Source organism: Globicephala melas, chromosome 8, assembly GCF_963455315.2.
Source record: "Globicephala melas chromosome 8, mGloMel1.2, whole genome shotgun sequence".
Lineage (NCBI taxonomy): Eukaryota > Metazoa > Chordata > Mammalia > Artiodactyla > Delphinidae > Globicephala > Globicephala melas.
In genome coordinates, this window is record NC_083321.1 from 31,268,445 (window position 1) to 31,285,482 (window position 17,038).

The 17,038-nt window shown below is 36.6% G+C and overlaps 1 protein-coding gene across 1 annotated transcript in view; it reads right to left on the reverse strand.

The window, feature by feature from the left end:
• The window catches only part of ANO3 (anoctamin 3), a 275,901-nt gene extending 265,827 nt beyond the window's left edge, over positions 1–10,074 (reverse strand). Inside the window, exon 1 of the mRNA XM_060303399.1 lies at positions 9,884–10,074. Within this exon, the coding sequence (XP_060159382.1) occupies positions 9,884–9,929 (46 nt within the window). The 5' untranslated portion in view covers positions 9,930–10,074. The remainder of the gene's footprint in view (positions 1–9,883) is intronic.
• Positions 10,075–17,038: the final 6,964 nt, after the last annotated feature.

Below are 17,038 nucleotides of genomic sequence, written 5' to 3' on the forward strand. Positions count from 1 at the left end.
GTCTTGGATTAGATGATGAAAATTGTAATAATCATGTCTTAAACAACATATTTAGACAGAATATCCTTGTATATACATTCATTGTTCAGTTCTATCATTACACAGTGTTTTTAGAGCATATAAAATGTTTTGCAAAACATGAATTTATATGAACTGTATACTAAAGTAACTGTTATCCATGATTAAAATTCTAGACTAATGTTGTCTAAATGGTCATAAGTGCCTCTGAGTAGGTGATTTCTTCACATCTGGTAAGAGTTATGACTAATTGCAAGCTGTACACTGTTGTGCACACCCCCAACTCACTCATCATGGAGCAACGTGTGAGAAATAGAGAAGCATCATTCAAAATATTAGTGGCCCAAAGGAGGCATTACGCGGAAGACTATTTTCCTTAGTAAGGAACTTTGAATTTACTGTACACCCCCAATTTTTTTGTCTATTTTCAGTGATGGACTTTGTAAATCTTTTTGTTTCATATTATAACATGCACAAAATATGAAGAGGAACATGTAATTTGAAACCTATGTGAATAAAATTTGTTTTCATTACCATTTTCCATACTTTCAATCCATGAATAATATTGCTCTCTAATTTTTATAAGCATAATAAAAGATCATAAATAATCATAAATTACTAATGTTACATAAAAAATAAATGCAAATTCAGAGATTAACAATATATGGATTATTTTTAGATAATTTTATTTTCTAAATTTAAACCTTTATATGTTGAAATTCATAGATAGGCTGTTTTTTGTTTTTTTTTTTACATCTTTATTGGAGTATAATTGCTTTACAATGTTGTGTTAGTTTCTGCTGTACAACAAAGTGAATCAGCTATATGTATACATATATCCCCATATCCCCTCCCTCTTGCGCCTCCCTCCCACCCTCCCTGTCCCGCCCCTCTAGGTGGTCACAAAGCATAAAGCTGATCTCCCTGTGCTATGCGGCTGCTTCCCACTAGCTATCTATTTTACATTTGGTAGTGTATATATGTCAATGCCACTCTCTCACTTCATCCCTGCTTCCCCTTCCCCCACTGTGTCCTCAAGTCCATTCTCTACGTCTGCTTCTTTATTCCTGCCCTGGCCTGATTTCTTTTGAATCACGGCATAAGTACTGAACTGTAAGGAAAGTGTGTTAAATTCGACTTTTCCTGATCTGCGTTTTATAGGAACATCTATACTACAAGCATAACTAGTACTGGTATATCTTAGAATCTTTAAGATTAGAAAAAGTAGCAAAAACAGGGAGAGCCAATATGGTAAATGGATTACTTTTTAGAATGCACTACAAAAAGCCATCCTCAAAACAACCATATCAGCCCCAATTTATATAAGAGAAAGAGGGAAGTTTAAAGAAGTAAAATTATGGCAAAGATCATGCAATCACACATAGCAAATCATACAGAAGTATCATCTGAACACAAGCTTCTTGACTCTTGCACTCAAGTTCGTGACCATCCATCTCGCTCTTATTGTAAGTCTGAGGCCACCTTGTGTTATGTTCAGTCTGTATGCAAAGTAATTTTGGGCAAATAGACTATAAGTGTACCACTGACTGCAAGTAAATATAACACTGCGTCTGCGAGATCCACCAGTTCACAGATAAAAACTATTTTTATGTCTTTCGAATATGTCTAAATTGAGCTAATGTCAGTAAATTAAACTCATTTTACTTAAAAGAAAAAAAAGAAGTTGAATCTTTGCAATGAGCTAAACTTTGGGAGAATCATTTGAAAAAATGAACTGGGAAATGCTGGTGCAACCAAGCAGGCAGATGAAATAGGTAAAGATTGAAAACTGTGCTGAGTAATGAACAATATTTAATCTCATTGATTTGGAGTCAGAGTAGAGAGTTAATGATGTTTTATAAAAACATTATTTACAAAGTATTGAGGCTACTATATAGCAATTCCTATAGGAGGAACACAAGTGCTAATCTTCATAACATTTCTACCTGCCAGATAGGTATCTTAGCTCCACCTCTACTAGTTTTGTGACTTTGAACACTTGCTTAATTTCTCTGCCCTTGTTTCCTCATCTATGAAATTACATTAATAGAAATGTCTCTTTATGAATATTAAGGGGGTTACTACAAGCAAAACACTTTAAACAGTGTTTAAACATTTAATAATAGTACATTATTATTCTGATTTCAGAAGTGAGGAAACTGAAATCCACTGAAATTAGTTTGCCCACGATCACCCACTATCACAGTCTGTGTGATTCCATATCGCGGCTTTTTATTGCACATGTTGCCTTTCTCACAATGACTTTAAATTATGACAGTAAATTATTTTAAAAACACAAACCTAACACATATCTATCCTATACATAAATCAAGGAGAACTATAAACTTTTATTATATATTTTATTTTTAGAAAAGCAATGTTGAGACACGTCATCAAGACAGAATATTCACCAAAACAGAATATTCACCAAAGCGTCTTCTTTTGCAAAAATTTATACAGTAAAAAATAGGAATTAAAATACCTAGAGAAAAAATAAATTGACAGCATTTGAGGTATTTACAAAGGTCATGATAAGACAACTGGAGACAAAGTCTGAGTTCTTCATTACAAGTATAAAAGCTCCTTTACTGAAGTATCCAGTAAAGGAGACCAGACAGTAACTCTCATTTAGGAACCTCATCAAACCTTAAAGAAGAGGAATTGGGGAATTATAATTAATATTAGAAACACATTAAAGTTATATTTTCATAGTACTAAATGCATGTATGCAGCTAAGTGTATCTAGAATCTATATAGTTTGCCTCTACTAATAATAGAGATCATCTATTTACAACTTACTTTAGTCCACTCACTTAAATCCATTATCTCACTCAGTGCTTACACAGTTACATTAAGTTTTTACAAAATTGTTTCTCAAATGGGCCTTGTAAGAATTCCATAGGATGCATGTTTGTAAAGAACACAGATTCCTAGTTTCCTTCCCTGCAGATGAGATTCTATAAGTCTGGAGGCACTGAAGAATTTACATTTTAACAAGAAATCCAGGTGATTATTTAGATCTTCCATATTTGGGAAATGAGCTAAGGTAGATAGAACAAATTGCTCAAGATACCAGTGAGTGATGGAAACTGTGTTTAAGCCAGAACTTTTGCATATATTTGCAACGTAGCCACACCTCCACCCCCAAATTGCTGCTACTAGCGCTCCAAAGCCAAACATAAAATATATACACTCTTAGGAGTTATTCTGGGGCAATGCCTTTCGGTCAGCCTATTAACTTTCTAGAAACATAATAATGAGAAGTGTACCATGAATAATACAGTGCAATTGAAAAATACTTTCAGCAATGTACTTTCACATCCATCCAATTTACCCACAAGAAAGTCCTCTCCTCCATAGCCAACTGTATCTCAGTTATCGTGAGGATGTGAATTTGGGGCCTCATTTTTTGGTGAACCTGGATCCTGCAGCTGGTGCAGGCTTCTTACATGCTTGCTGAGTTGAAACCAACCAGAATTTAAAATAATTGCTGCTTTACTGTGCAATTTAGGAGGAAAGGCAATAAATTAAGGGACAGCTGGATTGGTCGTACTAATGATCTGTCAGGGTTAGAATATGATTTCACACTTCTGTAACTTCTGATGAGCTGCAGAGTCAGAATGCGTCATGGAGACCATTCTGTCTAAAGTTTTCATTTTACTAAGGCCACAGAAGGGATAGCAACCTAACCACAATCAAACTCAGAGATCTTAGAACTCTGCTTTGAGCTCATTAAGAGTTAACTTTGCAATGCATGTAACATCTAAACCATAGTTCCCTCACCTTGAAAATAAAAAACAAATTATATATCTAACTACTAAAGCTTTAGTAAGTATGAAATAATGCAGTGTACTTTTAAGTTATTGTAACAGTGGGCAGTAATAGTATTTGCACAACATTAGCTGACTCAGCTGTTCTTGTTGTTGTTACCCTTTGCTACAATCCTGAGAGATGAGGATTATTACCCTGAAACAGTGGATAAGGAACCTACGGCCCAGAAAAAGTAAATACCCAGAGTTACAGAGGTAAAGACAGGATTCAGTCACAGGAAACTTTGAGTCAATGCTCTTTCCATCAAGGCACAACTACTTTATATTAATCTACAAGTATTAATATTTTCTAAACATCTGAGCAATTATAAAATACTAAAATAATAAATAGAAGAAGGTTGAGCTTTCCTGTGCTTTCTTAAAGATTTGGGGGCTTTTTCTTGATAAGTTAATTTATATACAGTTGACCCTTGAACAACATGAGGGTTAGGGGTGCTGACTCTCCATGCAGTCAAAACTCACATATAATTTATAGTTGGCCTCTAAATACCTGGTTCTTCTGTATCCGCAGTTCTGCATCCGTGGATTCAATCAACTGCAGATCGTGCAGTATTTACTATTGAAGAAAAACCACATATAAGTGGACCCACATAAGCCAGACCCATGTTGTGCAAGGGACAACTGTGATCGTCAACCCCCAATATTTTTGTCCAGGAACATTCATGTGCACAGTACAATGTTAAATTCTAGATTCAGATGAAAAATTCAGCTCTCTAGAATCCTCAAGAAATATGAGGCTTTGGATAACTGAACTTCTAGACAGCTTTAATAAACACACATATTTACATTATAATTATTTTGTTAATTTTTTTTTTTTTTTTTTTTTTTTTGCGGTACGCGGGCCTCTTACTGTTGTGGCCTCTCCCGTTGCGGAGCACAGGCTCCAGACGTGCAGGCTCAGTGGCCATGGCTCACGGGCCCAGCCGCTCTGCGGCATGTGGGATCTTCCCGGACGAGGGCACGAACCTGCGTCCCCTGCATCGGCAGGCGGACTCTCAACCACTGTGCCACCAGGGAAGCCCACATTATAATTATTTTGGATGCAATTTCTTTTAAACTTTATCACTTGTCTTCATTCCTAATATAAGATATATATTTATCACATAATATATACTATTGTTGCTAATTCAAAGTTATCATTTTAAACATCCATGTTCTTACTTTGAAGTAACATGGTAATAATTCCTCTGAGCCATTTGAGGTGTACAGCATTTTTTAAGAAATGATGCTAGACACACATTTGCTTTTTGGATTGAAATATCTCTATATTCTTTTTTTTAACATCTTTATTGGAGTATAATTGCTTTACAATGTTGTGTTAGTTTCTGCTATATGACAAAGTGAATCAGCTATATGTGTACATATATCCCCATATTCCCTCCCTCTTGCATCTCCCTCCCATCCTCCCTATCCCACCCCTCTAGGTGGTCACAAAGCACCGAGCTGATCTCCCTGGGCTACGCGGCTGCTTCCCACTAGTTACCTATTTTACATTTGATAGTGTTCTATATTCTTTTCATAGTTTGGCTCACCCTTACTAGGAGATTATCTATAACAAGAGTCATAAATATCTAAGAAGTCTGCTGTGGAAAGGGAAAGAAAGGGAAGGGTGAAAATTAATAGATCAGAAGACCAGAGAGGCTCTCAATTAGATTATATGGTCAATTCTTTCTGATGATACAGGTTGATACTCAGTATGAGCCTGAGTACCAGTCAGTACCTAAGTACCAGTCAGCATAATTTCTGACCCTAAAATATCTTCCCCAACTGTTTTCCCTATATGGCTGGGAAGTATTTTAACAAGACACAATGCCTTCTCTTCTTCAGTCATAAATAAAAGAATAGAGTGTCAAAATACCAGGGATAGTTAATACGAATGCGTGAATGCATTTCTGTCAATATATAAATGGCTTCAGATTTTTTCCTGGCTTCACCAGGGTAAGGGTACAGGAAGATTCTAGGTCCTGAAAATATCAGCGAAGGGAAAAGAAGGCTTAAACAGTGGATATCAGAGATTCTGAAACCAGGTATTCTCCCCAACACCGTCCTAGTTCTTATGAAGTAGCACAAAGCAGGCTGGTGGCTGGGAGGCACTACAGGTGGGCCCCCTGCACAAGTAATTTCTTTTGAGAAAAAGAGAATGAAAGTGCTTACGGTCTGTAAATCCCCATGTAAGTGTAAAGATTATTATTACATAATTTATTGAGTAGGAAGTATTTGATTATGTGGAAATATTAAAAACACTCTTCTCATGTTTAATCAAATGTCCTTTAGGATAATGATGAATCACTTAACAGCTTCAGCTGATCCCATTAAACCCAAGCCTTTTGGGACAGGCTGTGTTTGATGTGACCTATGGCTTCTCTGAAAGTCTTACTAGCTGTATTGGTAAATAACAGCCACCAGAAGCCAGAACTAACACTGCCCTTTTCTCATCCACTCTTGTATGACACATGAGTCCATTTTAAATCAAGTGAAACGGAACAAGCCTGGCTGAGGAGCACAGTTGAACTTTTACCAGAAATCACTGATGATTTGCCAGAGAATGTGTTCCTCCAACACATGCCAAGGCAAAGGCAAACACACACTCCCAGTTGTCTGTAAGCATATTACACTCCAGTTTACCCTTGGGACTTCAGAAATAAAGTATGAAATAATCCCATCCCAACCCTCCCCCCACTCTAGCTGAGGATTCTCACTTTTTACTTCCTAACTTATTATGCCACTTAATGGAAAAATCTAGGATTTAACTAAAAAATCAAAAATATATGTGGGTCTTTTCTTCAGAAAATAAAACTTAACTGGCACGGCCAAGAAACAAAATGTCAACATCTTCCTAGAAAAATGCAGAGTTGCCTATAAACAAAGGTTATGTTTAGCAGGCTTCCTACTGTACGAAGTTCTCTATAGCAAGAGCCTGCTAAATATGGGTTGAGTGGATAGTGAATAAATGCAATTTATTTGCAATGGAATTTTAAAATTATGAAAATAATTGAATATCTAAATTTACTTTACGGGAATTTGGGGGAAGTTTTTCTGAGGGATGGGCGTATGAATTGAGTAGTTTGGGACTGTAACTCAAGACTACTGTAAGGAATCCTTAGATGGTCTGGAATCCAGTTTTCCCTAAGAAACCCTAAAGTAATAAAACTGAGGGAGACAAAGGAAAATACAGGGCAACCAATTATTAAGAAACCACTGAGAGTTATTTTTACTCCTAAGAAGTCAGAAAAGATGGATGAGCCTGGGAAGAATAACAACTATTATTATTTACTATATTTTTGAGCCCCAACTGTGTGCCAGACAAACTGCTAAGTAAAACTTTGCAACATATATATTATCTTCACTTCACAGAGGTGGTGATGGAGGCTCAGAGATATTAAAGAACATAACTTGTAAGTAGGATATGTAGGACTAAAATCCAAGGCTGAAAATGAAGATACTAGATTAACTTGAGAAATTTGGTCTTACATATAGTATTTCATTTCAAGATAACTATTCTGACATCTATCTTGATTTATTGAAAAACACTGAGTAATATCAGTGAGGGAATTTGGATCAGTGATTGATTACTACATATTTCTCAAGTATACTGGAACATCTCCAAGCCTGCTGAGAGTTTAATTATAGAGTGTGTTTTTCAAGTGTCAGTGAACACTTTTAAAGTTTTATAATAACAGCGTTTTCTGAATATCTCAGGCTATTTCTAGGTATTATAAAGTTGAAATCAAAATCACAAAAGACATATCACTTGCTTAAGATAAAAAATAATCCTCATAACTTGGTTTACTTACCTAAATTATTTCCTAAGAGCGAACTAAAAGCAGGGCTTTCCTTTTATCTGGCCCAGGGGAAAACAAAAATCATCTCTGTTTTCATTGCACCTGCCCCTCCCATAGAACAGAGGAAGACCATAGGAGTCAGGTGTTCACTCTTTTCGTATTTATATATGAAGTAAATTCCAAAGAAGTTAAAAACTTCACTCAAGGTTTTTAAGCTAGTTACAAAGGCGAGCTTAGCATTTAGAACCCCAGAGTTCCAGTACAGAATTTTCTCCTCTTTAATGTGCAGTTTTCAGGTTAATGTTATGATGAAGCGCACCCTTAAAAGTTTTCTGTCTCATACTTCCTGGGTCAGAAAGCATCTAGAATAGTATTTTACTCCTCCCTCTTTGTAAAATTAAAACAGCTAATCCTGAGTTTGGCATGTCTTTTTGGAATGCCCACTCAGGGTTAAGAAGCAATTAACCAGGACCACTTTAATGATGTTTCCTTTCCTATCCCTCCTGCTCTCCTCATTTATCCTTCTTTTAAAGTTGCCTTTTCTGCCAAAAAGTAAAGGAAGACTTGAAAATAAATGGCTCATAATGCATCATAAAGGAAACAATATGAAGCTCCAGGACTTGTATAAATTTTTATCAGTCACTTTGAGCAATCACAGTTGGTCCTAAAGTTGGCAATTATTTGCTTTTAAAAACACAATATGTGTCCATACATAATAAGTTATATGGGGGCATGTCAAGATTCCAGGTCCCAGAAATACATTACCCATAGCCATGCCTCAGAGGAGGATATTAATCGTATGAAGCTGGTGCAAAGTTCCTATAATTGTCTTCATTCTGAAAGTTTGTATGTGTTTAAAACAATGATTAAAGAGAATACAACTTCTTGAACAACTGAATTTTCTTTGGAACATTTAGACTTGAAGTGGAACTGCATACTACCTGAATGTTTTGTCTACCCAGACAGTCTTTCACCTCACTCCCAATTCCAACATATTTGTAAAATAACCTAGAGAACTTGGATTTGAACAGAGTATAAAATTATGCTGTTCAAAGCTCACTCAGTCCAATATTCTGCCTAATGCAGGAATCCCTACTAAATCATCCCTGGCGGGTCCACCAATTTTTGCTTAAAGAAAGGCAAAGAGCTACACCGAAACTGTTGACCAAAATAATATGGATAAAATCTGGGTTGGGGGGAGTAGGAATATGTAACTAAATATTTACTTCACTGCTTTTTTTGGCCGTGCCTCACGACTTGCAGGATCTCAGGTCCCCAACCAGGTATTGAACATGTGCCATGGCGGTGAAAGGTCGGAATTGTAACAACTAGGCCACCAGGGAATTCCCTATTTACTTCACTTTGCATGAGCAAATTTACCATTCCAGAATTCACATATCTTAGGTACCATATGGTCAGCTATGGCATAATTACCGTCATTAATTCAATTAAATGGCAATTATGTTGTTTAATAATTTTTGGACAAACTCCAGAAAACTGGAAATATGTACAAAAATATATGTGGTCTATTAAAAACCTGTTAAATAAAATAAGGAACAAGGACCAAAGGGTGAGAATAACTTGGAAAAATTCTTGATTTGACTATGAACATGTAGACTCATCACTGCATCCAGGGAGAAACTTGAAGGAGAAGCAAAGAGGGATAATACAACGTCCCTACAAGAGGAACCTACCAATATTAACAAAAAAATTGAAACCCAGAATCAAGCATAGGACAAGGAAAAAATGGATTTTTCTAAGAAACTTTCAGAGCTCCTTCAACAGGCCAACTTCTGGAACAGTCCCAAAATTAATTTATCCTAGGATTGTGTAAAATCGTCTCAAATAGGAGATACACTTATGTGGAGCTTATTAGCCATCTGAAACACAGACTGGGACAAACCTGGTCCAATATCTCTGTCTTCAAACCTCAGGGTGCTGGTAGGAAAACCCCTACTAAGCTGGTTTACTGCAATGCATTGACACAGTCTTAGAGAGATATACATTAAATCAAGTCCCCGAAATGACGAATTCCGCTTCTCCTAGGGACCGTGCGGAGGCTCAGAGATCAGACTCATCTCGGATGCAGAGTGAAGAGGCATTAAAAAAATAAAAGAAGAACATTTTTTAAACTTCACAGAGTTCTCCACCTCTGCGTCGCATTAGTCTGGAAAGGATGCTCCTACACAACTGCAAGGGCATGCAGACGGTACGTGACGCCCACAGGGAGGGGGGACCAAGATTCCGACTGACCTTTTTGCTGTTTAAAGGACTGAATCGAGCCTGAATGATGGACCATTTTCACTCAGTGCGTCCCCGCCGGCTTAGGAAGCTGTCCGAGAAAAAGGTGACCTGTAGCCGTACCCTGAGAGAGCCTCCCGGGCTCAATGCAATTCCGGAATATCCGCGAGCGCCCTGCAATCCGACACCTGCTTTAGCCAGCACTTCGCTCCCTAGGCTGCGCGCCCTCTGTTGTCATGGCAACGGCTAGGGCGGTCCAGCGTCCGGCTCCCCTTAGCGGCTACTCGCGGAATAGCCCCGCATCCCCAGAGTGTCCAGTGCCGCAGTGTGGGTGGGCGTTATGCGGGGTATCCTGGGCGTGGGAGGGGAGAATTTTTCCTAGAGACTGTAAATAAATCTGAGCAAATCTCTAGAACCGCTAATAATTCCCTCTTTTTCGTTTTGAGCCTGGTTACTATATCCAGGCACAGACACTGATTTCCTAAAAGTTGGTCTGTAACACTAGCACCTACAGAAGGGCAAAGTTGGTTTCTGCTCTGAGAGGAATGCAGTTGCAGATGCAGAGACGTTTCTGTTTTTCCTCTTAAACTTGAATTTGGAAAATATGGATAACCTCCACTTATACAGTAGAATGGTTTTTATTAAACAATATTAAATGTCTTGCACATTACACTTGAGTTCTCCTCTTGTATTTCAGCTCTTGGGACTGAATCATATATGATAGTGACCCTGGACCATTTATCACCTACTAAGTAACAGGTGCTGAAAAAACACTAACCATGCTACTTAATTTAATCCTCATAAAAGCCCTACAAAGTGGGTAGACTATTATCATACTAATATTATAAAGGAAACGGAAGCACAGCACAACAAAGAATTCTCAAGATCATGTAAACCAACACCTTACTTGAGAGACAAAGGAAGGCATCTGACACCTAAAGACGTGAAGTCACTTTTAGAAGGTCACAGTGGCCAAAATAGGAAAGCTCAGGATGCAGACACTGAAGAAATACTTGGTTAGAAGAATGAACTCAATGTGAGCTTACCTCCAACTGAAGATTTGGAACAAACCTCAGAGATGATCTCCACAAAGGGTCTTTTTAGAGATGTTTTATAAAAGAGGGCACTGAAACCCAGAGCAATAAATCACTTGCCTGAGGATGTTTTTGTTATATTTGCTCCTTTCGTTAAAATTCCAATGCAACTCAACTCACAGGTCATTCTGATACAACCCAACTCGCAGGTAAAGACTAGACTATGTATTTAAGGACTAGTTTATGGCAGGAAACTAACACCCCCAAAATATTAGATACTATTATTATAATTATGATGCCTGTGGATCGATCTTCCTTTTCAAATCCTTTTAAATCACTGGGATTTGAATCAGAAATATTTTTGAAATGTGAGCATTAATTCAACTCATGATCAGGAAAAACAGTTGAAAGAATTAAAAGCCTCTGGTTCTACCCTACCTATACTCCAGCTATAGGTAACATCTTCAATTTCCTAAAGACTCTTTTTTCTGCTGATGTCTGATTTTCTCCAACCACAGCCCAGCAGGAGGCAAGAATGTGTGCGGCTGGAGCTAAGACTGACTAAGAATTTGAACCTCATTAGAAAGAATTTAACCTCATTATTTTTTTCCCAAAAAAGGAGTTTGGCATTCTTTCTAATACCCCTGCATCCAAACCTCTGCAGGGCAGCTATGATTAAATTATCTTCTCATAAAGCTGATAACTTTTAATTAGAAACATTTTAGGCTGGACTGACAGATTGACTAGCAAGGGACTCAAAGAACATCTTTGCTTGTTTTAAAATCAGTCTTTTAAGGAAGGTTGCTAGAGGAACAGCTTTGCAAGGGGCCCAGGAAATTTCTAGCACCATCTGGTTTACAGGAAAAGCACTGCAAAGAGCAGGAAAGGCTGTGTGTGTGTGTGTGTGTCTGTGTGTGTGCGTGGTGTGTAAAGAAAGAGAATTTGTGTGTTTTGGAAGTGGGGAGTGCAGAAAGAGGCGTTTGAACAAAGACTTTCCTGAAAAATAAATCTGTGATTCGATAAAAGGAAATATTTTATACTGACATCTCTAGTGCAGAAAGTTTAGGAATGAATATTAAATAGCCTCATTAGGGAGAGCTAAACCGATTGCTGGCTTGGTTTTTATGACTATTATTGGTTTCAAACTTCATTCTTCAAATTTTTAAAAAATTTCTTGCAGTTTAATGCAAAGTGGAAAATATGCTGAATAAAATGATTCCAAAATTTTCTGAGAGAAAATACATGCCTATCTTGAAATTGTTTATTTGTCTGCCTTCCCTCTAGACAGGGCAGCTCTTTGTGAATGGGGAATGTGTCTTATTTAAATTTGTATTCCCCAGAGCCAATCACAGTGCTTAATGTGGGCACATGAATGAACGAATGAAAGAGCAAAAGTAAGAAAGCAAGAAAAAGAGGAAGGAAGGGAGATAATACGTTTCTGGGAACTATCATGAAAATAAGAACACCGGAATGGCTGATACATGTTCACCACAGGCGTGTAAGCAGAATGTAGAGCACAGAGGTTCAGAGCCAGACTTGGCCTGCTTGGGGTTAAATCTTGACTTCTTTACTTGCTAGATGGCTGCTCCTGAGCAAGTTACTATCTTCAAATTTTAATGATGAGAAATAATTATTTTATGTCTTTTTCAGTGAGGGGGGGCATGATTAATACATGTAGTGTGAGTTTGACTATATTTTGCAAAACAGTAAAAAAAAAAAAAAAGACTGGAAAGAAACATACCAAAATGTCCAGAATAATTAATTCTGGGATTAGGGTAGATTTTTTTAATACCTCCATGTATGTTTGTCATGTTCATGCTTGCTACAAATTATATAATATTGATTAAATACACATATCTTTAAAATCCCTCCATATCTATCTTTCTACAACTCCAAGTTTTCTTTCTTTTTCGATCTTGGAACCTGACTTTTTTCCTTGTTGAGGTTTCTGCTGCATTTGCCCTCCCACAGCTGGCCACCTGACTCCTGTCCTCTTTAAGTAATTAATTTATCAGGCCCCATGCTAACCGTTGCCTCCCAGAGAGGTAAGGGACTCTGTTCTTTACATAATTGAGAGGGGTTTTTATTCTTTTGAATTCTGAAATTTGACTGCTCATCCCAGCCAACTGTAAGTTTCCTCATACTGTGCTCTATCACAGGAAAACAGCGAGTTTCGTTGTACCTCTTTGGGTCTTGAATAACTCACTTAACTGAAACTGAAATTTCCAATTCTGCTTCTCATTGCCTAAATGCAAACAGAAATAGAGATAGAAATTCTCTTTGAGGTTATTCCCTTTCTAGAACCCAGTTATTTAAGGTATTAATGAGCAAAATGAAATAGCCAAGTCACATCAGTATGGGTTTATCTGCAAAGAGTAACAAACAGAGAAGGCGAGATATCCCTGGAAGCCACAATTGGTGGAAGATTATGGTCTCCTTGAGAGCAGACTGAGTGTACAGCATCTGCTTCTTCAGAGATCAGTGTATTTCCTGTCACACATGCTTAATAAATGCTTATTAATGAGTAAGTAAAGAAAGCAATGAATTTTAAAATGTAAAGTGACTTCAAGAAAAAAATGCTTGTTTAGTGCACTGAGCAGTTGTCTTCTTTCTTAGGCTCTCTTAAGACTAGGGAAATTATTTTAGAATAGTTTATATATTTTACATATATATATAAAACTATATTAAGTACTTTTTTAGTTCTACTTGCTCTCCATACTCTATTAAAGGCACAAAAAAGCTCTTCAAAAAAACCATATGCTGTGATAAATGGAAGCGTGGGGTACAATTGTTTTCCCAAAACCAGTGGTTCCTGGCCACATGTGACTATATAACAACAGAATTTATCAGATTAGTCCTGCTCAAATCCAGACTATATGTTCAGAGAAGCATTCTGGAGTAACAATCTTGATGGATACATGTAACTAAAAGAAAGCAATGGAGGAAAGCCAGCAACCTCCACCTTCTCTGAATCCAGCCTGATAAGGTTTTATCACAAGTATTTTCAAGAGACAAGAACACAAAATGATTTGCTTAAAAAGACAACATCAAGAGAATGCAGATATGTGGGACAAAGGAGGTGATGATGGATTAAACCACAGTTTATATTGTATGTCCCTGCTGAAAAGCTTACAATTACCTCTGCAAGCTGCCTACAGAAACATGTCCATGTTCACTGCTCTACCACTCAAGGAGTTCCACGATCTGCTCTCACCACTTTCCAGACTTGTTTCTAAGGCTTTCCTTTATAAACTCTTTTGATGCTACAATGGATTTCTTCCTCATAGGCCTCTCTGCTTTTACTGGAATGTTCATCCTAAAACTCCTATCTGACTCATAAGGTTTTTCAACCCCTACCCATTCTTCAAGGCCCCAGAACAATGCCATTTTCAGGATGAAGACTTCCTTTATCCATATCCACCTACTATAAAGCCAGTTAGATGTGAATTTAACCTCTTCTAGTTCCTATAGAATATGATTAACATCATTTCATGGCATTTTTGTCATGTTTCTACCATGCATTATATATATTACCTTTTGGAAGTAGGCACATACTTTTCTTCTAGTTCAGAAGAAATACTTCAGGGAAGACTCTGTATTGACTCACTTTTTTTTTATTTCTCACATTGCCTAAAAGATAGTCTGGCACATAAAAGCTGATCAAATACACATTTGCCAAATAAAGGGTTTTCTCTGATACTCAACTGTTGTATATTTGTCAGAAGAGTCTAATAACAAGATATTCAAGTATAAGTCCTAACCTTTCAAGATTTGAATGCGAGACTATGGATTTGCCTTGCTTTGTAATTTTATTTACCCCAGGCAGATAATTTCATAAAGACTGCTTTTGTTGTGCTGTGTTGAAAACTTAAGAATGTAATAATTATTGATTTATTTTCTATGTCTGCTAATCTTTGTAAGTTCTTAAGCTGATACTCTGGTCATATCGACTACTCTATTTTGGTTTATTTCCATGCTTTTGAACACAGCTGATAGTCAGCTGATATTCTGGGTGTGGCGGTACTGATTCTGGGTGTGGCGGTACTGATTCTGGGTGTGGCTACAATCTCTTCTAATAGCTTGATGCCTCTGCCTGACTTGTGTAGGCCTGTCCTTGTTGGTTGTTGGGTGTTTGCCAGTAGGAATGTGGAAATGGAGGTAGAATTTTTAATTACCAATTTACTTTTCAAAGATAATATATGCGTGACTCCTGGGAAGCTGGGGTGACTGATTGTGAACAAAGCGTGGTCTCTATTTGAACATTACCCGTCCTGCTGAGCAAGGAATATGTCTGCTGCCTTGTCATTTCTCCAAAGATATTAACAATGTAATCTAAGAAATCCTTTAAAACCATAGTGCGCATGAATATTTATTTACTGGAAAAGTGTTCCTGATACATTTTTTAATTAATAAAAGCAGACTGCAAAATAATATTTCAGTGTGAGATAAGCTTTTGCAAAAACATGTATGCATAGATACATCTATAATGGTGAAACTCAAAATACAGCTAAGTCTACATGGAGGAGATATGAATGAATCGAAGGTTTTTTCATTTTACTTACTGATATTTTAACCTTATTCTCCATTTATTCCTAGAGTGACCTTATGTTCTGGGTTGCCTTTTGTCATAATGTAATTATTAATAGCCTCAAACTTTAAAAAAAGTGTCCTGTCTTGGACAGTAAGTTATGCAGTCACTTTAACCATCAAATATGTATTACTTATGTTGAAAAATAAATATAAAAATGAAATACAAAATGATAACAAGTATTTTAAAATAAGCTGGATATAAAAAGTCATTATGCCATTTGAATCCAATAATAGTACAGATTTGGAGTTGAAAAAAAATCGCCAATTAGCCATGGAGGCCCCCTTTTTAACCTAGCAGAAAAATGTGGAAGGAGGGCATCGCTTTGGGTGTCTAGAGCCTACACACTTACCCTGGTGTATAAATTGGCATGCTAACAGTGTGAAAATCGCTTTGCATTCTTGGCCCAAGGTGGCTCATCTATAACAAGATTGATGGATTAGGTACTCCCTAAGGTCTGCTCTGCTCCTCATATTCCAGGATTCTTGTCTGCTGGAAGAGAATTTCATGTGCTATAACTTCAGAAATATAATCCATATGGTTGGCCTTCTTTCCCCTCTGAAGGAAAATAGTGGAAATAGTACAGAAAATCTTCACTGTTGTAAATCTACAAATAGAAGCTTTGTGCAACTTGAACTTGAGTGAGATCTGAAATTGAACATTGTAATGTAATGAAGAGACACAGAGTTTGCCAAAACAAAAGTTATAGGATGAAAAAATTATTGAGTTAATTATTTAACTAATGAGACCACTGAATTTACTTTAAAAATGAATACTGGTTACTTGAAACCATTTATGAATCAATAATCAATGTGTCAATTAGAGCCTTTGTATTCATTAAATAAATCTAAAGAAAATATTTTAGCATCACTGAATAGTAGATTACATTATATCACCTTGAAAATATTCAGTAAATCATATTTTATATCAAATAAAGGTCTTCTTCCTCCCTTCCTGTAATTTCTACAAGTAATAGGAGAAAACTACATATTTTCTTTTCAGTACATTTAACAAATATATACTGGAATCTATGTGCCAAATTCAGTAGGGATATATAATTAGTCTTTGCAAGCTTTATAGGGGAAGAAACAGTACATCTTTGTAATTACTTTAAGAATAGATAGCAAATGGTTGTATAAACCTTAGATGTTTGAAGTTTCAAGTTTTCCAAGTTTGTGGTGTTTTATTGTAAAACAATGGTTGAACATTTGGAAAAAATTATAGTGCTACATTTTACACAATAAAAACAAAAATTTGCATATGGTTCTTTTAGGGAAAGTTTGCTTGTTAATGCTAGTAACTGTATATTCCAATCCCCAAATTAGTTTTATCACTAAGAACTGCTAAAATATTGAGCAAGGAAAACAGAAAATAGACTGCCATTAGACGTTCTAATCAGCAATGCTCGAAGCTAGAATCGTTTCTTCAGACTGATGGTGAAATGACTTCATACCAAAATCACATATCTAGGCAGGATATAATTTATATATAAATTATAGTATAGGAAGTATAGGAAGACATTTAAGGATTTGCAGTAATTTGAGG